The sequence below is a fragment of the Lacerta agilis genome, chromosome 2 (genome assembly GCF_009819535.1).
Source record: "Lacerta agilis isolate rLacAgi1 chromosome 2, rLacAgi1.pri, whole genome shotgun sequence".
Lineage (NCBI taxonomy): Eukaryota > Metazoa > Chordata > Lepidosauria > Squamata > Lacertidae > Lacerta > Lacerta agilis.
In genome coordinates this window covers 92902026-92927352 of record NC_046313.1, presented here as the reverse complement: position 1 = coordinate 92927352, position 25327 = coordinate 92902026, and the positions used below count along the sequence as shown (strand labels likewise).

Here is a 25327-nt window from a genome sequence, read left to right as displayed (position 1 = left end):
GTACTTAAACAGACCCTCTGATGGAGGATCTCAAGAAGACAGGCTGTTATGGATGAAGGTGGTCCTTTTAGTAATCCAGTTCCAGAGCATTCAGAGTTTTAAAGGTCAAAACCAGCACTTTCAACTGAACCTGAAAATGCCCTGGCAATCATGATTGGGAGATGCCTGTTGTGCTAAAATAAAAAATAAAACAAACAAACCAGCTTCTCTGGATTGCACCCAGAGACCTTTCAACTTTTGCAGACTATGGACAAACTCCAGCCAAAGCTAATCCCTCTTAATTATCCCATTGAAAGTAATGGGGCACACACTTATATCTTTCTTATTGAAGTTCATAGGACTTAAAGAGATAAATTGTGGCTGGATTGTGTCCCAAGTATACTAAAAAATAATAAAAAAGGAAGTAACTAATAATAAATTTGTTTAGATATGCATTGACTTTGTGGGGCAGTGTCACATGTCTCCAAGATAACATACAAGAGGGCTGGCCAAAAATAACTATCAGCACCATCAGTTGGGAACTTATCTCATAAGAGTCTGGTTGGAATAAATGACAATTGAACAAATGGGTTTTCTTGTTGTGCTAACACACAAGTTCTCAGTTGATTGCAGCAAAAGTCCATTAGGCATATATAACTAAAAATAATTTTGATAATGCAAGGAGTTTTATTTATTAAAAAGCATCACAACTGACAACATGTGCTGCAATGCTATAGAAAACCCTCTTCTTTCTTTCCGCTCCTTTCTTTTCGATACATTAACACCTACAACTGCATTTCCCTTCCATAACACCAATAAAATGAAAGAGAGAGTGTGTGTTGTGGTGATTAATAGTTAAGAATTATTAGCTGAATAGTTAATAGCTATTAACCTATTAACTGAAGTGCACAGTTCTCATTAACAGCTACGTCTTTAAACTGGGTGTAAAGGTGAAATGCAAAAATTACAGATATAACTAAATACTTAATGCTGTGCATATTTTGATGACAAAAAAGACTTTCTACCCTCAGAATCCATTAATATTTTAAACTAAAAATTCAGCCACCTAAAACATGCAGCAAAGGAAACAAGGTAAAGGTAGAATCCTTAAGCTTTAATTTAAGATGAATGCAATGGATTTCAAATTAGAGATGTTAAGCCGGTCATACGTGACAAGCTTTGGAATATTTTCTTTTGGTCACACTGCTTGATGGTTCTTTTCATCCTTTGTTACATTAGGCTCTTTTTTATAATGACACTGAGAGTCACAGTGCATAATTAATAGGAAATGAAATATTCAAATGGCCTCTAATGCTGCCCCAGTGAAATGCTGTTGAAATAAAAAGGCTAGGGAAGTGTGGAGACATCAGGAACGGCTATGAAAGTTGGCATATGTCACTGATAATGCAAATATAAAAAGCATGCTAGCACACAAAAACAACAGGCTAACATTAAAAACACACTTTTGCGACACGGCCGTTATTATTATTATTTATTATTAAAAATGGACAGCATAACTGCTTGTGCACTCTCACAATCTATTGTTAAATTGAGACATCAGAAACCTGGCAAAATCACCTACTCCCAAGTTTCAAAATCAAGTGCAGATGTAGCCGTGTGTCTAAACAGCACCGCATTCCACAGGAAACATAACGGAGTCACAGGTAGAGAAATGTCATCTTTAAAATTAAAACACACACCACAGCTTTATGGAGAAGTCCTGGGTTCATGCATTAGCCTTATTTAGCTTATATTTCAATGGGATGCTGTGTTTATTTTGATTTTGCACCCAGAAGAAAATCATTAAGAAGGGGGTATCACTAATTGTGCATTAGGGAGGGAAATATTGCTGTATTTGAAAGTGAGCTTGGTTAGAGATTCCAGGCACATTTCAAACCAACACCCTCGCCTGACAGCCTTTCAGGATTCCTGCACTGCTCACACATCTCAAAAAAGTCTTCAGTAACAGGCCTGAATTTAAGCTTCTGTGTCACGGCACAACACAGCTCCCCTTTATCACCATATAAAGATACATATATAGAATTCTCTAAAAAGTGAAGAAAGCCAAGGTTAAAAAGCAGTATATCAAGTGCTTCCCTTTGGACTGAAATAGTCCGTTTTGACAGCTGACTCTCTGTCTTTGAAAGAAGGCAGCATACATAAAATAAATACAATAAATACCAGGTTGCAAAAAAGGGGGGAAATAAAATCATTGTAACTGTCTACAATATCCTGAGCTGCCTGTGGAAGAACACAAGATCCTCTTGGATTCGTATTTGTTTAGTATGGGATTTCCTGGATGGCTAATATCCACACAAACAATTAGACATGGGAAGGGGAAAGGCAACACTTCTTTAAAATTTGAACTGTGAGTTGTATTTTTGTAAAGGGCTGAGCAGGAAACAGAGACTCAAATTTAAAGCAAGCAAATTTATTTTCTAGTTAAAGATGAACACGTGTATATTTCTTCTCTGCTTTTGCTAAAGCTTTTCAGACCATGGGACCTTTACAGTAATGTTTTTTATTTTCTTTCAAAAGTACAGGAACTTTGAAAATGACAAATAATCACATATGCACACAGTTGTAACTATACTAGCCTTAAGCGTCAAAGCTTTATATGAGACCTGTTGCTAATACCAGTACCACGGAATGATCTCATCTTTCATTCTGGCTAAATTCCAACATACAATTTCATTAACCCAGGTACTGCAGGTGATAAAACTCATTTTTCCCTAAAGAGACAGCTAAAAAGTACCAGTTATACATTTATGAAGTACCAGCAATCAAAATTATGGATTTTCTAAAAGGTTTTTAACTACTTTTATTGAAAGGAAAATCGCTGTCTCAGACTTTTGTGACACTATTGCTAATAATAAATTTTACCATTTAGACATAGCAATAATGTGGGAGATGGTGTCAATAAAAAGTATGAAACAAAGATGATCCCTGTCTCTTAAGTAATGCTTTCTGATTAGATACCGGAAATTAAAAGTGGGAAACATAAACTAAGCACCTAAAACTCCCATATGTGGTTATGAAAGACAAGAGGTTTTGTTCCAACACAGTACACAGCACACAACAAATACCCTCAATGTAAGGAGAGAGATGCCCATTTCATAGCTATTTGTCCACTTGGAAAGCTGACCAAACGAAGTAAAAGAGGATAAGAAAGTAACTCTTATCTCCATATTAAAAAGATGCAAAGTAATGATAAGTTGTGATAATATCTTTGGGCCACTTCGCTAAAACTTTTACTTCGAATATTATATACATCACTAGAGGGCAGTGTGGTATTTAGGCCACTCTGACCTTTTTAAGTGATGCAACTATTGGAAAGGTCTTGAACTTCCGTACAATGTCAGCGAGGTTAATAAGCATGCTGTAAAAACCTGTGGCATTCAAATCCGAACTCGAGTCTGCACGTTTGACAATCTGAGGAATAAAATGAACTGTTTTGTGTGTGTGTGTGTGTGTGTGTGTGTGTGGGTTTTTTTTTTAGATCTGTTAATAGACAAAGTATATTTCACACAGAACAGATTTCATACATTCTGGTCATCCTGTTAGGTCACTTACAGTAGATTAACAGAATGGAAAATCTTTAGCCAGCCACCTATTTTATTAATGTTTGAAGAAGTGAACTGCCAGGGCCATGTGTTTGAATTTTAAGACCATACATATCCTCTGTATATATACAGGCTTCGATATATGTAGCCTTTCCTCCCCCAACACACTACTCTTCTAACATTGCACCAATTTTACCAGAAGTCTCTGTTTTGTTAACTCTGGAGGTAACTTCAGCTCTAAAACTTTCTGACACGCAAATAATAGCAATTAATGCATTTGAAACAATTTATGATTTCCGGCCTTCCTTCAACGTGTATTAGCATATACCTGATCTCTTTAATGTGCACTTTTTCTTCCCAAAAACCACAAGCATAGTTGCTGGAATTTCATGTGGAAGTGCTTAAGGGGTTGAAAGTTAACACCTTTGTGAGCTGAGCAGCCTCACAGTTGCTGCTAAACAAAAGCCTCTTTTAGAAGCTTTCCTGAAATGTTTTCTTAACATGTTCCAAGTAGTTTTAGGCAAGCAACTAAAGTAAACAAGATGTTACCATGATAAAAACACTTGTGAAAACATTGCAGAGTGTGCCGAGAGAGTTTCTTTCACACAAGCCCTCCTCAGTTTTATTAAAACTTAAATTCACATGATGCAGATTACCAGCAAGCCTCCATTTACAAATGACAAAAACCTCCGTTTTAAATATATATTCTAATGTGTTACTACTGCTCCTACCAAGCACTCCAAAATCACAAGCACACACACATGCACACAAATACTATGCAGGCTACTGTGTCAAAAGTTATTTACTCTTGTAAAATAATAATTTGATTTAGAGAAAGAGAGAGATGGAAATAATATTGGATAAAACTCCACTGGGGTTTTGGAGTACCATTTTTGGCACTCCCTACTGAAAATATTAAAAAAGTTTGGAAATAATGAAAACCTAACTAAACTGCTACATTTTTTTTTAAGATACTCAAGAACCATAGCTGTCAACCTTCCCTTTTTTGCAGTGGGAAACGGCACTGGAATAAGGGAATTTCCCGCAAAAAAGGGAAAGTTGACAGCTATGTCAAGAACCTCCTGCATAGTATGCCCATATGGCAGTGACCCACATAGGGTTCTAGGGAGCAATGTATCTTAATTAAGCCAGGATAAATCACTCCTGTTCCATACTTTGCTCGGGAGTAGATCTATACCTAAGCCTAGCAAAGGGAAAACAAGTCTTTAAAAGAGAGTTTGGCTTATATCGTTCTTTTTGCTGGCTTAAGGTCTGCTGAGTTGCCAAGTCACGTGACCAAGCTGAACTGAGTTATGAACCAAAGGAAGTTCCCCTGCTCAGATAAATCCATCATGGCCTCCAGAACATCCATTCTTTGTGGCTTATGCCAGCATAAGATCCATCTGTCTCAGCTCAACCATCTGAGCCCCAGCTAAACGCAGATGAGGGAGCTATGCTGGGAATCTGCTGGGTTGAGCAAGAAATTTGCTGAATCCTTAGTCATTGCAATGGATCTTGGGTTTGGAATCCTTCCCTCATCAGGCCCAGGAGGGTGGGTATCCCTGAAAAAAGGAATCCATTTTACTGGGATATCCTAAACTAACAGCAGATTCAGCCATGCACTTTCTAGAGCAGCTTTCCTCAATCTGGTGTTTTCTAGAGGTTTTGGACTACAACTCCCACTATCCCTGATCATTAGCCACTGTGGCTGATGAGAGTGATAGCCCCAAACACCGCAAGGGTATCAGGTTGATGAAGGTTGTTCTAGAGCAGGGTGGTATTGCAAGAGTACTTGACATGGAACATGTGGGCTGCTCACTGCCTTGCTGTGTAGGAGGGCAGTGAGCCCAAAATTAGACACCCCCTCCCCAGCCCTTGAGCTGTCTTCCTAAAACCAGCTAAGTGAGGCACTGGGCTTTGAGAAGTAGGCATGAGGCTCTGGCCGGATCCTAAAGCCCTCCCACCTCCCCAAAGCTGGGAAAGTGCTAACTAGGCTTTGAGAAGTAGGCTGGAGGACTCTAGGATGCTGTCAGAGCCCTCACACCTCCTTCCCCAAACCCAGCACCTCACTTATTGCCTGGCGGCAGGGGGGTTGCTGAGGGCCACCAAAAAAGGGCTTGAGGGACACATGAGGCTGCACGTTGGACCACGCTCTTCTAGAGCCCTACTCACTTTGCTTTTCACCAGTTTGAGAAGGCAGCACATACAAGTTTATAAACCAACCAACCAACAAATGCAACCTATGCCGATTCCATAGTCATTTTCTCCTACATGGGCAGAGGCCAGCCTGGTATTAAGCCTCTAAAGCATGGGTAGGCAAACTAAGGCCGGGAGGCTGGATCCGGCCCAATCGCCTTCTAAATCCGGCCCGCAGACGAACCGGGAATCAGCGTGTTTTTACATGAGTAGAATGTATCCTTTTATTTAAAATGCACCTCTGGGTTATTTGTGGGGCATAGGAATTCGTTCATTCCCCCCCCCCAAATATAGTCCAGCCCCCCACAAGATCTGAGGGACAGTGGACCGCCCCCTGCTGAAAAAGTTTGCTGACCCCTGCGAAAGCATCTAGATTGCACGGATCCCAAACTGCATGTGTTTACCCTACTACCTCTGGTTTGAATTATGCAGTGACTATTGGGAGTGCTTACTGCATATCAAACTACTACATGGGTGCCAAGAAGCTGCACACCTCATGTACTTTAATTTCAAAGAACTACCTGTGTGCCCAAGAATGGAATTTATCTATAAAAGAAGAAAAGAAGCTCAGTGGCCCTTCTACTGCCTCCCATATTATACAGCATTACATATTTGAGACAGAGCATACACAATCTGTCTGCATTTTTGTTTTCTTGCTGCAGAGAATGAGACCATTCTGTCACAGCAGTAAAAGTGGACTTGTTTTTGTTTTTCTGTATTCGAGGCAATGCAGGGTGTGTTCGTTTCATTAGATTTAGCAGAATCACCTGCTGGTAGCAGTTAGCTCTAACTGATGGTACAATTGCATGACAACCAGTGGCTGAGTGCCTCAAGGGGTGGAGGGAAGAGAAAACACAGCAAACCCTTGTGTAAAACTGCAACTTATTTTGAAAAGAAATAGGGAAATGAATGTGTACAATAGCTTATGTATCTGCTGATACTGATAAGCATCCTCCTGTTAGCTGTGAGTGAAAGACAACTAAGATTGTTATTTGAACAGAATATATCTTTAAAATCAAAGACCTTGTAGTGTTCCTTACCTTAGGAACAAACACTACAAAATGATCACAGGTGTGTGTATGTTAGTGAGTGTGTGTGTGTGTGTGTGTGTGTGTGTGAGAGAGAGAGAGAGAGAGAGAGAGAGAGAGAGAGAGAGAGAGAGAGAGAGAGACCACCCTTGGTTTTTTCCTCTTCTTTTTTCTTTTCCAGCCTTTATTATATTCATTTCTCAGAATGTATAAAACAAACACAAGACTCCCAATTTCTTTTCTTATCTAGGAGAATTGAGGGCATTATAAAAGATTTGCCCCTTTTGAAAAATGCTTTGTGTCCATGAAATTATTGCATAATGTTAAAATAAGCAATGTTAACAGAGTAAAGTTATCAAAGGCTATGAGGGTCACAGACAATATGGCATAGAACTGACTACAGGGATCCCCCCACTTAGGCAGGGGGTTACGTACCAGGCCCCCAAGTGCATAAGCGACAACCACATTAAGTGGTGAGCATCCTCTAAAAACTCTGTAAACACCCTATCTGCTGCTCTCTCTCCAATCCAGACAAAAATACTGTATCCAAAAATATCCACAACTAGAATTGAAGCTCTGGGGCCAGCTGGAGGCTGGAGGATGCGCAGAAAAGTGGACAGTTGTATAAACAGGCAACACACAAGACAGATCGACTAGCAAACATGTGAAATGTGGAAGTTAGAAAGAGCACCTTTATCAGTGGTATTTTCCAAAATGACAGTGGTAAATACAAAAACAGTCTACAATTATTAAAATTGGAATGCCTGCAGGTACAGTACCAACTCGTCAGTAACAGGTGGGTAGCCGTGTTGGTCTGCCATAGTCAAAACAAAATCGAAAATTCTTTCTAGTAGCACCTTAGAGACCAACTGAGTTTGTTCCTGGTATGAGCTTTCGTGTGCATGCACACTTCTTCAGATAGTCCCTGCAAGACTAATTGCAGCCGTTTAGAGTCGTCAACTGGTTTTCCACACTTATCAGCCTATCACCCATTCCCACCACCCTTCTGAGTAATACCCCTCCCCACTCCCCCACTATATTTAAGGATCTGGTGACTTCTGTTTCAGTGTATCTGAAGAAGTGTGCATGCACACGAAAGCTCATACCAGGAACAAACTCAGTTGGTCTCTAAGGTGCTACTAGAAAGAATTTTCGATTTTGTTTTAACTCGTCAGTAAGTTAACTTTTATACCGCATTTAAAACTGTTTTTTTGTTTGTTTTTTGGTAGTGAGGAGAAGTCTGTGGCAAACTACAGGGGTTCAATTAATATACGTAATTAGAATTTAATGTAAGTAGTGTTGACTTTGCTTATTAGATACTTATGTGACACAATTAACGATGCATGTAGTTTTGCCAGTCTGTATTCAATAAAAGCAGTTACAAAAATCAATTAAATAAGGAGGATAGACTCCATTGCTTCTATGTTGGATCTAAGGTTTGGTGAAAACATATACAAGAATGACAGAGGACTGTCGTAAAAACCCAAACACTACTGGATGCGATCTGCACATGCAGCAGAGCTAAACCCAGTAAGCTGTTGATTTCAGACTGCCGGATGAGGGAGGTCCTTTGACAGTCACCCTGAAATGTCCTTCTGCTCAGGCTTTACTGAGGACAACACGACTTGCACATCATGTGTATTTACAACAGACACCTTTGACAGGAAGCCACCGACAGCAGGAGATGTTTTCAGCTCATCCGAAGGTAGATTCATGCTTAATGAAATATATGAAATGCCAAAAAATAAACAAAATATTCTTACTTTAGAAATGACTGGAAATCTTCGCATACCGCTTCACAGCCTGGCCATTTGCATACTCCGTGCCCATAAAGCGGATGGCTATGAGAGTGTTCTTCGTGGGATAAACTGATGAGGGAGGGAAAAAGTGGGAAAGCATTATAAGGTGGTGCTTTGAATGAATTTAACTTGCTGCAGCGTTGAAAGCAAAATATGTAAGTATAAACACATAAAAAATGAAATATTCAGGAACGCACAATTCGTTTTGTTTCAAGGAAGCCCTCCTTTGAGCTTTACAACAGAACAGTTGCAAATGTGTCGGGGTTGTAGCAAGCAGGTTAGGTGTGCCTGACTCATTAATTAATTAGAAGTTTTAAGAACTGAAATAAACATAGGAAGGAAATGTTGGGAACATTTGACAGTGTCTTAGATACACTTAGAAAGTATTTGAAAGTTGCATATTTACAGCAGATGGAAGACAAAATACCGTTGCAGTTTATATCTAGCATCTTAAATAATTTTGAGGGTTATAGGTACTCCAAAATACTGTGTAAGACAAAAAGAAAGAAAAGCACGCATATCTGTGTTACGGCATCTTTAACCCTATCACAACAGACCTGCATGCCCCCCTCCTCTTGATGCCTCTTTTCAGCTCTGTTCATATTTCTTAGCAAAAAGTGAATGTTCCCCCAACTATAAAATTCATTTTAACAAGAAACGTAGCAAAAGGGGAATTCTTTCATTTCACTGGGATAGAAGGGTGTCACTAACAGCAGCATTGCTTCCTAGGCCACCAAGACAAAGCTTATAAAAAGGTGGTTGGGGTGGGAAGCACCTTTTCAAACATCGAAGAGTTAAAACTCTAGCAGGATTCCAATCAATACATAATGATTTGGCCACACTGCTCCAAGTCATGAGATGCTTTGATCCAGGCCATGTGGTGTTCAGGGAAATGTATCTGTTGCATTAACTGATGAACCATGTTCTGAAATATCTTTACTCAACTTCTGTATGAAAACCTCTTAAGCAAAGGAAATTATTTTTTCCTGACAATTTCCATAACCTTAAATGACTTTTTAAAAGAAGAAATGTCAGTTATCTTGAAGGGTGCACTTTTTTTGTCCACATTCATTTCTTCTCCCAAATTTTGTGTGTGTGTGTGTGTGTGTGTGTGTGTGTGTGTTCACAGCTGAGTCTATTGCAAGTTGTAAGCTCAAAAGCAAAAAGATGTAAAAATAACAATAGACATGCATGTGTCTCTGTCATGCATTAACTACAAGTAGGGGTTGGAACCCCCAATTACTTCATAATTGCTTTTGGCGAACAACAGAATGAGCAATTTGATATTTTTACTGGCTGAATTATAAGGGTTTTCATTATTACTTAGACTTATATCACACATTTCCTCCAATATAAAGAACCCCAAAGCAGCATACAAAAACCAACATGTGTGATTGTTGTTGTTGTTTAGTCGTTTAGTCGTGTCCGGCTCTTCGTGAACATGTATGATACACACAAACGAAACGAAACAACTATAAAATCACCAATGAAATTCCATAAGCTACAGAGCAACCAACAGAGTAGCTGATCAGCAAAATAGAAGATTAAAAGCTCTTCAAACAAATGCTCAGTGATTTTTTTTAAAGCATTTACTTATTTCTTAAAACCACTCACTGTGGGGGGGGGGGCAATCACATTTCTCCACTATTTCTGCCCTGTTTCCTGTCACTGCCTCTCAAGGATCTTGTGAAGGTGGGATCATGAGCACAGCCTCTCCAGCTGACCTAAAAGCATGTGGGGGACAGTATAGGGCAGGGATGGAGAACGTGTGGCCCTTCCAGATGTTGTTGTTCCTGTCATCCTTGACCATTGGCCATGCTGGCTGGGGCTGATGGGAGTAGAGAAGGACCACATCTGGAGAGTCACATTTCTCTGGATGTGGCATTAAAGAGGTGCCTGGATCCCACGTAGTTTACTGCTTCATATGCTAATAGCAAGATCTTGAATCAGACCTGGAAACTCACAGGCAGGCAGTGCAGAGCCTTAAGAACTTGCGTCACTTAATCTCTCCAGGCAGTTTTGAAGTTTTTGGCTTTGTTGAATAATTACAAGAAAATTAAGTAGAGTCTAGTCCCAGGATCACTCTCCCTTTGCACTGCTAGTGCTTCTCTTGTGGGCAGCTGGGGGAGACTCCCCGCTCCCAAACCCCACTGTTGCTGCTACTGACCACTTGCAGAATAAGCATGAGACCTGCTTCAAACGGCACTTATAAGATTTAATTGCTGCCCATAAATTGATGAGCGGAGATTAATTCCTGCTGCCTTGCCTGCATGATTCTGTTCTCTATTGGGAACAAGGCACACAGCCACGCCCATCAGCTGACATCACCAAATTGGGCAGGCCAAACTGGACCCGCTGGCAGGCCAAGACTGCCCGACAGGCTGGGGGTTCCCCACCCATGGTCTAGGGCAGGCAGGTCCAACTTCCAGTAGACTGGGGTCCACTATCCAATATCAAAAGCTGGCAGTGATCTATCACACTCTCCCATTGCCATTCTTCAACTTAAACATATGATATTTGGCTGGGGGTACCCAGCCAGATGGGCGGGGCATAAATAAATTATTATTATTATTATTATTATTATTATTATTATTATTATTATTATTATTATTATTTTGGGGCGCAGGTAGCCAACACGCCCTGAAATGTCCAATTCCCTCTTTACCAGAGGAAGAGCTCCGTGGGGAAGGGGAGACAGTGGCTTACTTTCGAGTAAACACAGCTAGGCTGAAGCTGGAAAGGTGGGGAAAATTCAGCATCCACGCAGAACTAGGAGAGGGAGGGAGTTTTCTTTCCACGGGAACCAGCGGGAGGAGGGACGTCATTGTATCTCTCACGTGCCACCCATCCTGCAGCTCCCTCTGCAGCGCTGTGGCCTAATCAGGGCTATAGCTTGCAGGGTGCTTGAAGCGGCCACAAGGCATAGGCAGCGTCAGCACTTGCTGCAGCAGCGGTAGCAAGCCTGGCCAAGTGGAGCCTCCACCGGCCATGCTGCCTATGGAGTCATTCTGGCCATGGCCAAGCATGCGTTGAGGGCGCCTGGTGGCCATGGGAGATGCCAGTGGGCGGAAGCTCCCCGAGGCCTTGGTCATGCTCGACCAGAATTCTTTGCACTATCGACGTGTTGGACATGTCTGGTCTAGGGCACCAGAAAACTTCTCAATGGAATTGAAAATTTCTTTATGCCTATTACTCTATTTTTTCCATCACTGGAAATAGGTAAAAAGATGCTACACCTATTACTTTTCAAGTGCATAGGTTAATCTCCAAGTAGGAAATCAATTTAATTTGTAGTTTGCAAGACAGCATCATAAACCATGGTTTGAAGATGGGTGGTTTCAAACAAACAAACCATATTTAAGATTGCCCACTGCTTGTAAAGTTTGGATAGCACAGCAAACTGTGGTTAAATAAAAATGGAAAAGAAAACTTCTGTATTCCCCTCAGTAGGAGTTGGAGGGAGCACAGGGAAGGCTAGACTTGTTCTTACCACGATAAACCATTGTTCAGTGTGACATCCAAACTCTGTCAAAGTCTCAACAATAAAATATGAGTCAGATAAAGTTACACATAAAAACATGTTATTTACATGTAGTCTTGCTATGTGGTATAAGTATATTTCAATAAACTGTTTTTCAGCTGCTAGTAGTAGGGCTTCAGTTTTTTAAAAAGAGAAGAGCACCAATTTATTTCCTCAGTAGACAATTCAGCTTCATACTGAAGGTAGAAGGTCCATTTTAGGACAAGCTCTGCCAGGGGGGAATTTACAGCTGATGTTATTATCACACCCAGCTGTTTTTAAATTGAATATAAGACTGTGTTTTGTTGACTTGTTATCAACTGACTTGAACAGAATAGTGGGAAACCAGGCACACATATTAGCAGCCCATTAGGATCAATGAAAAAAATTGTAGCTATGTCTGTGTTTATTGTTTCAGTACCTGCAGACTTTGCAAACATTTTAAATCACAAGCACAAAAGCCACACAAATGCAACAAGAAAAGGACAAAATGTCCATGTGTTCTATAGTTGCCAACTTGTAAATGCCAGTGCAAACCACATATCTAGTTCCTAATCTGTTTTTTTTTAATGTATCTAATAAAGACTAATAGCGCTCGCCAATTTTATGAAAACATCCCCTGAGCCCTATATGTGAGTGTATATAGAATTCTGCACAGCTGTGTTCATGTTATGAATCACAAACACTGCTTTCTAATATGTAATCTGATGGCTTTTGCAGAATCCTAAAAATCTTCATTTTCATTTTATATTTGGAAAATAACATAATTTGCATGCCCAAGATATAGCTGTAGTAACAAAAACCTCACTCTCTAAACAGTGGTGCCCCGCTAGACGAAAATAATTCGTTCTACGAGTGTCTTCGTAGAGTGAATTTTTCGTCTAGCGAAGCGGCAATGGAGCACAGAGCTTTTCGCGCCAAATTTTTTTTTCGTCTTGCGAGGCAGCCCCATTGACATTTTCGTCTTGCGGGACAGCCTTCCGCTAGCGAATGCCTTTCGTCTAGCTAGTTTTTCGTCTAGCGAGGCATTCGTCTAGCGGGGCACCACTGTATAAATATGCACCAAAAAAATTGGATAAAATCAGTAAGACCCTTTCCCCCTGTACTATCCAAAAATATTTGTAATTCAGAACTGAAAACAATCATGCCAGAACTATGCTTTGCATGTCATGAGTCTATCTCATATATTAAACTCCAGTAACTAATGAAAACAATTGCTTACATAAATGGACTTTTCCACGATATTCTAATTTTTCAAGTTTCACCTGTACATGTCTCCTAATGAACATCAAGTGAGAAGGGAAGATGCATGTTTCAAGACAAGGCGAGCTGTGATTAATATTTGCCAGGAACCCGTGAATGGCTGTAGTTCTTTGGCCTGTGACTTATGTACTTGAAAATATGACTGTTTTCTTTATACCTTTATAGCATATATGGGAATAAATGTAACACGCATGTCAATGCAAAAAGCATGAAACATTTTTTCCTCCCCCCCCCCTTAAGAAGTTGATTGTTTCATATTGGCGACCTGCACCCACTCAGGCAAGGCCTTCCTTTAAACAGGCACACCAGAAACAAGATGCCCACACAAACAGGGATTTTAAAGAGGCTCTAGAAAAAGTAAAATATTGCAGCTCTAGAAGAAGTTTAAGTGGACAGAGAACTGTATGTGAAATTAAGGTACGGATTCATGAAGCTAAACACACTGGGAGGAAGAACAGGCATGCTGTCTAAGCCAGATCATCATATTCACTCTTAATAACTGGAAAACACCTACCCATCTCTGGGATGTATCGGAAAAGGTCAGACAAATAGCTTCCTGTATTCTATACACTGAGGAGTAACTTTGGTTCCAGGCCCAAACAAGACTTGGAAGGGATCTCATCTGCTCCAGTTGCTATCTGTTAGGTGGGTCACTATTCAGAGCTGCAATCTGAGAATAATTTGGCAGGTGGTACATGCCTGTTGTTGGTGAAATAAATCTACTTAAAAATCAATATACTGGTTGAGACACAGGGGCAACTTTTACATACAATGGAATACACTCCCCACCACCACATGAAAAACAGGCTCTGGCTAGGAAACCCAACACAGACGGAGCAGCCCTGAACCGCTAAAGAAAATTAGTTTCATAACTTAAAAAACTACTGAGAACAGCCCTATGTGCCATGTCCAGACAGTAAGAGCATATTCATAGGCTCAGGTGCACTCCTGGCTCTAGAAATTGACACAGGACATAGAATAGCGGTAGACTTCCAGCAGACTGTTCAGAGATTTAGAGATTAGCATTATCCTCTTGAATGGATGACAGTAGGGTTACCAGGGGGTCAGGGGAAGCAGTGGAGTACTTCTTGGTCAAAGGCAAGTCCATGTTCTCTGCCAACTGAAACTTCTGAACAATTCTCCAAGGACAGCCCTACATAGAATGTATTATAGCAGCCTAACCTTGAGGTCACTAAAGGCATGACTATTCAAGTACGCACAATGGCAAACCACACTTTTCAGCACGCACGATAGCACAGCCTATACATTTTCTAGACCAAAACTGTTTTATAAGTGCACTACTGACTGAAAGAGATGGCATTGTTAGGTACCATCCTTAGTGCATGTCAATGACTTGTAGAGTATGTGCTCATTTAATAAAGTATAAAGAGATTCATTTTTCCCTTCAATAGCTAGCACAGAATTAAAAAACAACAACAACCCTGAACTGTTCTTAATAGACTTATATCAATAAAAATACTGTTCTAAAAACATAAAGGCCTAATTATACTCTTAGACAGACCTTTAAAATTTCCACACAACCTTCAGTGTCTATTCTATGATCCTCAAGAGGGTTGCAGAGAGTATAGCCTTGAATGGGTTTAGAAATGTTGTCTGAATTTTGTGACATGCTTTTTGTTGACACCAGTGAATCTTTCTTCACACAGCAACCCAAGGCAAAAATCAAATAATCAATTAATTTGGTATACCACCCTTAATCCAAAGATCTTAAAGAGCGGTTTTTGCCACTGCCTCCTTCAAACAGACAGGGAACACCTGGCCCAGCTTGCTATCTCCTCCTGCCTGCTAGTTTTTATCAGCCACAAGGGGCAAGGGTTGGGAGCACAAGTGGTCATCCTGACCGATCCAAGTTATCTTGTCCACATCATCAAGCCTTACTAACTGAAACCTATCCAACACAACAGGACTAGACAGTGCTCTGGAAACCCCCTGAGATTTAACTGCTGTAACAGCGGAGTCAAGATCCTGGTGGATGCTAGTGACTTTATCATCAAAATGCTTTGCAAACAAGTCACAGCGAGCTGCTGCCAGTTCTGTCATCTCCTTCAGGCCAGACTGTAAAAGGCCCTGCAGTACCTGGAAAAGCTCTGCTGGGTGGCACAATGAGGATGCAATGCAGACAGTAAAGCATGCCTTCTTTGCTGCCTTCACTGCCACTAGGTAGGCTTGATGGTGAGCCGGTTAATTTGGACTAAGCTGTGGAGTATACCAGCGGTCCAAATGGGCTCCTCAAAGCAGCAGAGGGAGTGCTCAGGGCTATCATGTCAACAGCCCGAGCCATTCAGATGTTGCAAAGATCAGCCAGGGCTTCAACAGGAGCACCAGTCATATGAGCTGGAAAATCCCCCAGAGCCACCTGGAAACTTGTTGGATCCATTTAGCCTCTGAGGGTAGACCATCCTGATAGGTCCCTAGCTTTCGCAGAGGGGGAAAAGTGCTGAAAGCCTAAATCTCAACAGGAAGTGATCTAACAAGTACTATACTGAAGTCTAGTATCTTTAAAAATGCAACACTGAATGTTGACCACATGAGAACATATACTTACAGTGCAGTCCTATGCAAGCCTGGTAAATGAAGGGAATGCTGTGGATGTAGCCTATCTTGATTTCAGCAAGGCCTTTGACAAGGTGCCCCATGATATTCTTGTAAAGAAGCTGGTAAAATGCGGGCTAGACAGTGCTACCATTCAGTGGATTTGTAACTGGCTGGCTGACCGAACCCAAAGGGTGCTCATCAATGGCTCCTCTTCATCCTGGAGAGAAGTGACTAGTGGGGTGCCACAGGGTTCTGTCTTGGGCCCAGTCTTATTCAACATCTTCATCAATGACTTGGATGATGGGCTTGAGGGCATCCTGATCAAGTTTGCAGATGACACCAAATTGGGAGGGGTGGCTAATACCCCAGAGGACAGGATCACACTTCAAAATGACCTTAACAGATTAGAGAACTGGGCCAAAGCAAACAAGATGAATTTTAACAGGGAGAAATGTAAAGTACTACACTTGGGCAAAAAAAAAAAAAAATGAAAGGCACAAATACAGGATGGGTGACATCTGGCTTGAGAGCAGTACATGTGAAAATGATCTAGGAGTCTTGGTAGACCACAAACTTGACATGAGTCAACAGTGTGATGCAGCAGCTAAAAAAGCCAATGCAATCCTGGGCTGCATCAATAGGAGTATAGAATCAAGATCAAGGGAAGTAATAGTACCACTGTATTCCGCTCTGGTCAGACCTCACCTGGAGTACTGTGTCCAGTTCTGGGCACCACAGTTCAAGAAGGATACTGACAAGCTGGAACGTGTCCAGAGCAGGGCAACCAAAATGGTCAAAGGCCTGGGAAACAATGCCTTATGAGGAACGGCTTAGGGAGCTGGGTATGTTTAGCCTGGAGAAGAGAAGGTTAAGGGGTGATACGATGGCCATGTTCAAATATATAAAAGGATGTCATATAGAGGAGGGAGAAAGGTTTTTTTCTGCTGCTCCAGAGAAGTGGACACGGAGCAATGGATTCAAACTACAAGAAAGAAGATTCCACCTAAACATTAGGAAGAACTTCCTGACAGTAAGAGCTGTTCAACAGTGGAATTTGCTGCCAAGGTGTGTGGTGGAGTCTACTTCTTTGGAGGTCTTTAAGCAGAGGCTTGACAGCCATCTGTCAGGTATGCTTTGATGGTGTTTCATGCTTGGCAGGGGGTTGGACTGGATGGCCCTTGTGGTCTCTTCCAACTCTATGATTCTATGTCTACTCTGAGTTCACCAATTGCAAGCAGAGTCAATCTCAAGGGCAGGATGACTCCTCACCCCAGAAAGGAGGTGAAAGGCTTCAAAGGAACCTGCTTGTCAAGTCCATTGAGAGGAGTGATCCCTGCCATCATCAACAGAGAAGTGCATATTCCATGCTAGGAATAGTTTGACCACTCTAGTCCATGCATTGGTAACCTTGAGGCTGGATTACTGCAATGCACTGTATGTGGGGCTGCCCTCTGGCCTGATTCAGAAGCTCCAACTGGTGCAGAATGTGTCTGACAGACTGCTGATGGGGACACCTGGCTGACAACATGGGGCACTATTGTTAAAATAGTGGCTGCTCATCTACTACCAAGCCAGGTTCAAGGTCCTTGAATTAATTTACAATTCCTGAACAACTTAGGTCTTAGGATACAAGACTACAATGAATTATTCTCTGCAAATAAACTGCATAGCTACTGGGCATTTCACATAGGTTTTTTTTAATTTAAAAAGTACTGGTATAGCATAGAGGAAACACTTCATCGTGTAAAAGTGCACAGATATTTGTTACAAGATGTTTTGAACAGGCTAATAAGAATATTCATCTAATTTTCAAGAATGTGTTCAGCTAATGTCCTGTTAGTTTGCTTACAGAGACTCAGTTACTGGGCTATTTGAAACAGTTTAAAGACAGCAAGCTTGAGCAATCTGCCAAGGAAGAGATGGACCAATGTCCTGTGTGCCTATCATTCGCTCTTTGTTGAAATGCATAGTTTTCTTGCCCATTATCCTCATCATCTCATTTTCTTTCCTCTTTCTGGTTCTAAAATCATGTTTAATTAGAGGATTTCACATCCCATCAGGATATCATATTCATGCAGAGACCCTGCCACTGGAATGATGGTAATTTAAATCTAGTGATTGTCAGCTTTGTTCTCCTTAAGAGGCTGAGCCCGTTGCTATTATTGGCACACACTATTGAGGTGGACAGGAGCCACAAAGAAACTTTGCACTTTCCTAGGATGACCGTTGCATTGTAAGTACTGCATGTCATCCACTAAATTCAATGATAATCTCAACTGCCATTTGCTTCGTTAAAGTTAGGATCTCGTGGAGAGTTACAGACGTCACAACACAGCAGTCCTTGGTGTCCTGTGTCTGGAAAACCTGGAGCTTGTTAACATAAAAGAAAAGATGTATAGCACAGAAACAGATCTATTTTAATTTATATTATTTACCCTTTAATTTATATTATTTACCCAGGGTAAGTTAGAACAATTAAAACACAATTTTAAAAACAGTTTAAAACAACAAGCAATCACGAAAATAAAGTGGGTCCAGATAGATAGATAGATAGGTAGTATCAAAGGCCAGGGTAAAAAGGTATGTACCGGTACAATGAAGATATTAGAATCATAGAATTGTAGAGTTGGAAAGGGACTCTGATGATCATCTAGTCCAACCCCCTACAATGCAGGAATCTCAGCTAAAGCATCAATGAAAGGTGCCCACCCAACCTCTGCTTTAAAACCTTCCAGGAAGGAGAGTCCATCCCCTTCAGAGGGAGTCTGTTCCACAGTTGAACCATCAGAAAGCCCTTCTTGGTGCTTAGTCAAAATCTCATTTCTTGTAACTTGAATCTATTGGTTTGGGTCCTACCCTCCAGAGCAGGAGAAAACAAGCTTGCTCCATCCTCCATGTGACAGCCCTTTAGATATTCCTCTCAGTCTCCTCTTTTCCAGGTTAAACATACCCAACTCCTCAACCATTCCTCATAAGGCTTGGTTTCCAGATCCTTCATCATCTTGTTTGCTTTCGCTGGGATAAGTCAGTATTCAAGACTTGGGTAACCAATTACAATATACAGAAACTGATTAGCAAAACAAATGCTTTCTTATCTGAATATAAAGAGAACATAAAGCCCAGGAATCATTTAAGAAAAAAAAATGTAATAAGGATGTAAATCTGAGAACAAGAATACTCCTGGGTTATGCAGCAACATTCCATCAACCCTAATAAAATAAAGGTTAAGGAAAACTACTTTAAAATAATTCACCAATGACAATTTACGCCATATAAAAATATTTCTATTTAAAAATAGTCCAAAGTGCTAGCAGGTGTCACTGTCCTTTAGGGCCACCCCCAACATAATAGTCCAAAGTGCTAGCAGGTGTCACTGTCCTTTAGGGCCACCCCCAACATAATTTCCAAGACAACCCTTCTCCAAAGCAGTCCTTTCCTTTCCTCCAGATCTATGTCTGGCCAACCTGCACTGTGAACTACATGTTCTGTACCACCACTACTACTACTACTGCTGCTGCTGCTGCTGCTGCTACTACTACTGATTTATTTATACCCTGCCCATTGGGCTGGGTTTCCCCAGAACACTCTGGGCGGTTCCCAACATAATATTATTATTATTAATAATAATAAAAGCGATAAAAGATCAAACATTAAAAACTTCCCTAAACAAGGCTGCCTTCAGATGCCTTCTAAAAGTCAGATAGTTGTTTATTTCCTTGGCATCTGATGGGAGAGCGATCCACAGGGCAGGCGCCATTGCCTGGTTTCCCTCTGCCTGGTTCCCTGTAATCTCACTTCTTGCAGTGGGGCCACTCCATTGTCACGGGTGGGACACTTTGACCATGTTTTTTGGTATTCACACATGTGTAACAATGTAAATATACATAAAAATTAACAACCAAAATTTAAACTACGTTCTTAACAAGATACTGAACATTTTACTAATTCTTTATTATTTTTATGGATATTTTTGTCAATTTTATTAAATGTTAAAAGTGTTGTCACGGGTGGGACAAAAAAAAGGCACGGAGCTTGAGATAAGTTTGATTTATGGAAAAACTCTGAGTTGGGAGGTGAATCAATGATAAACTCAGCATATCTATTTAAATCAATGTTTATTGGTTACAACTATGCAATCAGGAATTAAGTTTAAGAAATTTAACGATACAAAATTAAGGAAAAAGTGCTGTCACGGGTGGGACAATCATCAGAAAACTTTAAATTTGAACACTTCTGTGAAGACGAGGTGGGTGGACTTTTGAAAAGAAGGTCCATAAAATAAACTTCTTTTGTCTTTAGCTTTAAAAAAATGGTTAGACTGCACGTTTGGAGTCTTCCTCACCCAAGTCCAGAGCTCATCTAGCATTCTTATCAGGCTCATTTTTCATGGAATGGCCCAGTGAGGGAATCACCAGAAGGCCCTCAGAGCTGGATCTCAGTGTCAGGGCTGAACGATGGGGGGTGGAGACGCTCCTTTGGGTATACTGGGCCAAGGCCGTTTAGGGCTTTAAGAACAGCATAGGATGAGAAATGTATGCAGTATTCGGAGTTTCTAAGGGCAGGTTCATCACTTTATGTGTGCAACATTCAGGGGATGATTTGCATCTGTACATGAGTGGAACATCACAACTCATGGCATCATATTGTCTCACATCAACTCAAAACATTATGCTTTTCAATGGAAGAATTTAAAACGTCCACCCTCTGATCTTAAAGAGCACAAGAATCAAGTGAAGAAGAATCAAGTATGCAATCATGTGCATAAGCAGTCCTGTTTAGGCATTTACCTGAAAGTATGTGGACTGAAAGTGCACTCAATTCTCAACCAAAGTTAGCTCTTGGAAGTTGCTGCTTGCCATGGGAGGGAAGATCTCACTGGCATCCATGGAAGCTTCACTCCCAACACTAAACAAAATAGAAAATTCTTTCCAGTAGCACCTTAGAGACCAGCTGAGTTTGTTCTTGGTATGAGCTTTCGTGTGCATGCACACTTCTTCAGATCCACGAATGCACACGAAAGCTCTTACCAAAAACAAACTCAGCTGGTCTCTAAGGTGCTACTGGAAAGAATTTTCTATTTTGTTTCGACTATGGCAGACCAGCACGGCTACCCACCTGTAACTAATCCCAACACTAAACAGCTGCTTCAGTGTGGCAGATTACACCCCCACCCCACCCCATGGCTGTTATATACAGCTTCAACAGGTCTCCAAATTATGGATTTAACATGCAGTTTTGACCTGAAAGCACCATAGCAAAACTGGGCAGTCAGTGGATGCTGCCAAAGAAACAGTAACATGTATGAAAAAGGCATTCCTTCTGATATTTTACTAAAGCCTAAACAAGACTCCATTTCTTCATAAGTTTTTCATTGTGCCTGTAAAAGAGGAGTCAACTAATTTAAATTCCAACACCAATTTTAGGTGTGGATTCCTTTACCCATTTAATTGTATTGCATTCCCCCCTCCTCTGATCACTTCCAATTTTTATTTCAATTTGGTACCCAGGCACCCGGAATGCAGAGCACATTAGAAATACTTTGACAGGGAGAATTTAAGACCCAGCATTTTCTAGTCATTTCATTGCTAACTAATGAGAACAATTTCTCCTTCCTTCTCTTTTTAATGTCTCCTCATGTACTTACATACTATCATCATGGCCTCCCATAGCCTCTATTTTCCTAGGCTCTAGATATTTAATTCCCTTTAATCTTAGCTCACAGCCTATTCCCTTCACACCCTTTCTCGTTCTGGTTGCTCACTTCGGTATTTGCACCAGTATTCGTTTTTGGTAAAAAGAAAAATCTTTCCTTCAGGTTTCTTCTTAGCATCCTAACTGGTGTCACTGGTGCTCTATATTTTATAATTGGAATAACAACTTTAAAAATGTATAAGAAGGTGATTAACACCAATATCACATTAGACTTTAATAAAAAGAAGGCACTGTAATTTCTCATCTTGCCTCCTCGTACAATTGCTTCTTCCAAGCTGATGTTTCATTTTATACATGTATTTTGATTTTCAACTTCCTATCAGAACCACACTCTACTTATCCTTGTTAAATCTCATTTTATTCCTCTCTGCATAGTTCTCTAATTTATTCAGACAAAGTTGGATTGATTCGGTATCTTAGGATCACTTTATTCTAATTAAACTAACATTTTGCCTATTTTTCTCACTGATCTTTAACACAGAAATGCCTTATGCTCTTGAATATATGATTCATTTTGAGGACCAAAAAGCAAGAAAGAAAAAAAGCAAGGAGGGGGGAAAGCAAAACTCTGGCCCTTGTTCAACAGGATTCTTTAGAGGGGGGGCCGCGAGGAACATATGTCTAACTTTAAGCAAATGAGTAATCCCATTAAATTTTGTAGTATGCATATGTCTGAACTTAAACACCTGCTTGTACATTAGGCTGAACTGGAGAACAGCACAAAACGGCCATATATACAATATTTTCTACTGCACCTTAAATGAAAGGAGGGCCCGATTCTGCCAGCACTCCAGAGAGTAACAGAGCGGCAGCATTAAAAGAGATGAAAATGCCCCTAAGTCTATGCAATGAGTAGCCAAATGGGAATCATCCCCCCAAAGTCCAACCACGGTACAAAATCTATTCTTTTAAAGGCAGGGCTCAAAAAACAACAATCCCATCTAGGTCCCATTAGAGAAGAACTAAAGTGGTGCAGCAGGGATAATTGGTGGACCACACTCAGAATTAAAAAGAAATTAACTGTATTGTTCTGTACACAGAAGTCCTACCATTTTCCTACAGCAGCAATCACATCAGCTCAGGAATCAGCCACTCCCCCCCCCCCCGCACTTCGTTCCTCTCCTGCTGGTCTTTGCTCCTCACTCTTCATAAGTGCAACACGAGAGGAATGAAAAATGCATAGCAAGGCGACACCATCAAGCAGGTGTATGACATGCTTTCCTTCATTTGCACGTTATAAAAAGCGATCCGATTCCATAGGACACAAGAGTCTCTGTTTCTTCAGAAAACCAGCTGAATCATACAGGTAGTGTAAATATCATATGCTATTGCAGGTGCTGCGCTTTCTATTTGTTTGTGTTTATCTAAGCAGCATAACAAATAATCACGCAAACGTAGAACAACATTTGGCATGATAATGGCAATGCGGGATGCAGGAGCAACCACCCAGTTTTGCTGTTATGTAAATTTTTAAAACCTTTTCTTGATATTTTTTTTAACACATCCTTCATGTTCTTCATTAAGAAATCCCTTTGACTATGTGTTTCTTTTTCCTACTCTGCTGTTGGATCCGTACTGCACCCTGGAAAGGGTTTTATCACTGGATGCCATTATGTTTTCTAGAGGGTTCTGTGGAGATCACAGACTCAGGAAAAAGTTGGAATGAGGAGGAAAGGCAAAACACACAATTTCTTGTCTCTCCTTCATAATGATAAACAAAGCCCAAATTTGTTCCAGACAGTTTTTCACCTCAAATCTAAATAAATCTATCTTGAGTTGAATTCCACTGATTTCAACGGAAACTACTTGTACAGAAGAACTTTTTTTTAAAACTACAGGCAATTTTGGTTAACAGCAGCTTCCAGGAGGCAATGATGAAGACCTAGAAACTGCACCCTTCACCTTTGACTCGCTAAACTGTGTTTGCCTTTATACATGCACTCAAAGTGCATTATCTGTTTAAGAGCATGAAAGACATAAACACAACCTTCAGAGATGTAACAAAATACTTCAATTTTGGGGGCACTCGTATGTTTCAAGATGAGTTGTGTTAAAGCAGGGGTGAGGGACTTATGGCTCTCCCAAAATTGTTGGATTACATTTCCTGTAATTCCTGACCAATGCCCATGCTGGCTGGGGCTGATGGGAGCTGCTTAATTCAACAACACCTGGAAGACCTCAAGTTTCCCAGCCCTGCCTTACAGTGTATACGTCTAAGTAGATCTGCTGTAATGGGGTAGCTGCTTTAATTACTCCTAGGTCTGCTTTGCTCATGCCTAAAAGCAGGGTATAGTGGGTTCAGGTATAGAGGGTCCTACATTGAAGGTGTGAATAGGTAAGGCAGGCATGGCGAAACTTGGCCCTCCAGCTGTTTTGGGATTACAATTCCAATCATCCCTGACCACTGGTCCTGTTAGCTAGGGATGCTGGGTGTTGTAGTCCCAAAACAGCTGGAGGGCCAAGTTTGGCCATGCCTGGGGTAATGGGAGCTGATCCCTGTACCTTTCTGCAGTCTATCACTTTAGGCACTCTAGCTCAGACTGGAAGAAAGCTAAGCAGGTAGGGGCTGAAGCTATGGAGCACAGAGAGTTAAGGCGGGAGAAGGGGCAAGGCTCATCTCCCCTTCCCCTCTGAATACCTTTCAATCTTAAAATTAGAAACTCCTACTTTATAACATGAATGGGGTAAACCTCATGAATAACCAAAGTACTGACTGTGTCATGATTAAGTTTGGCTCAAAACAACCAGAGATACCCTTTGAGACTAAAAGCCAGGTAACCACGAACTGGTATGTGATCAAATAACAACCTGCTTAGTTAACCCTGCAGTACACACATGGAAGGAAAACAAACAAACAAATAAACAAACAGAAAAATAAACCCAGCAAGATTCAAGAATTTTCTTGGGTATTTAGGAATTACACACACACACAACTTGGATTCTCTGACAAAAGGAAGTGCATATAGCATAGGTTGCTGAGAGTTACAATTTCCCTTTTCACACTACATTGACCACAGCACCCACAGGCACAGCTACAATGTCTTTTCTGTGAATGGGACAGATTGCCATATGGACGCAGACACTGAACAAGCTGTACCACTCCTGGCGACAAGAGCCTAGGGGACTGTCCTATATTAGCACCACCTGCGCTATGCTCTGGATTTGAAATGGCATTTAAAGAGCCATCAGAACCGTTATCTTTAAATGCGCATGCGGATAGACACACACATTGAAATTCAGATTTGAAAGAAATGTTCCAGCAAGCGTCTCTATTCCTTTAGGAACCTTCCTAAAGGAGCAGCTCTTTCTTTTGTTTACACCAGTCAGAAAAAGACAACATCCAACAGGTGTAAGCAATTTTGTGCTCCGAGAATGTAATCTATTACTTAGAGTTTTCATTTCTTATTCTATATGCTTTTGTGTAAGCTCATTTCATTTGGTATAAAATAGGACTGTAAGGAGGTAAAGGTAAAGGTACCCCTGACCGTTAGGTCCAGTTGCGGAGGACTCTGGGGTTGCGGTGATTATCTTGCTTTACTGGCCGAGGGAGCTGGCGTACAGCTTCCGGGTCATGTGGCCAGCATGACTAAGCCGCTTCTGGCGAACCAGAGCAGCGCATGGAAACACCGTTTACCTTCCTGCCGGAGTGGTACCTATTTATCTACGTGCACTTTGACGTGCTTTCGAACTGCTAGGTGGGCAGGAGCTGGA

The 25327-nt window shown here is 41.0% G+C and overlaps 1 protein-coding gene across 11 annotated transcripts in view; it reads right to left on the bottom strand.

The window, feature by feature from the left end:
* Positions 1–25327, bottom strand: part of FOXP1 (forkhead box P1) — a 533089-nt gene that overhangs the window by 49657 nt on the left and 458105 nt on the right. For all 11 annotated transcript variants that reach the window (XM_033141225.1, XM_033141233.1, XM_033141229.1 and 8 more), the window contains one exon: positions 8530–8634. In XM_033141225.1, coding sequence (XP_032997116.1) covers positions 8530–8634 — 105 coding nt within the window. The remainder of the gene's footprint in view (positions 1–8529; positions 8635–25327) is intronic.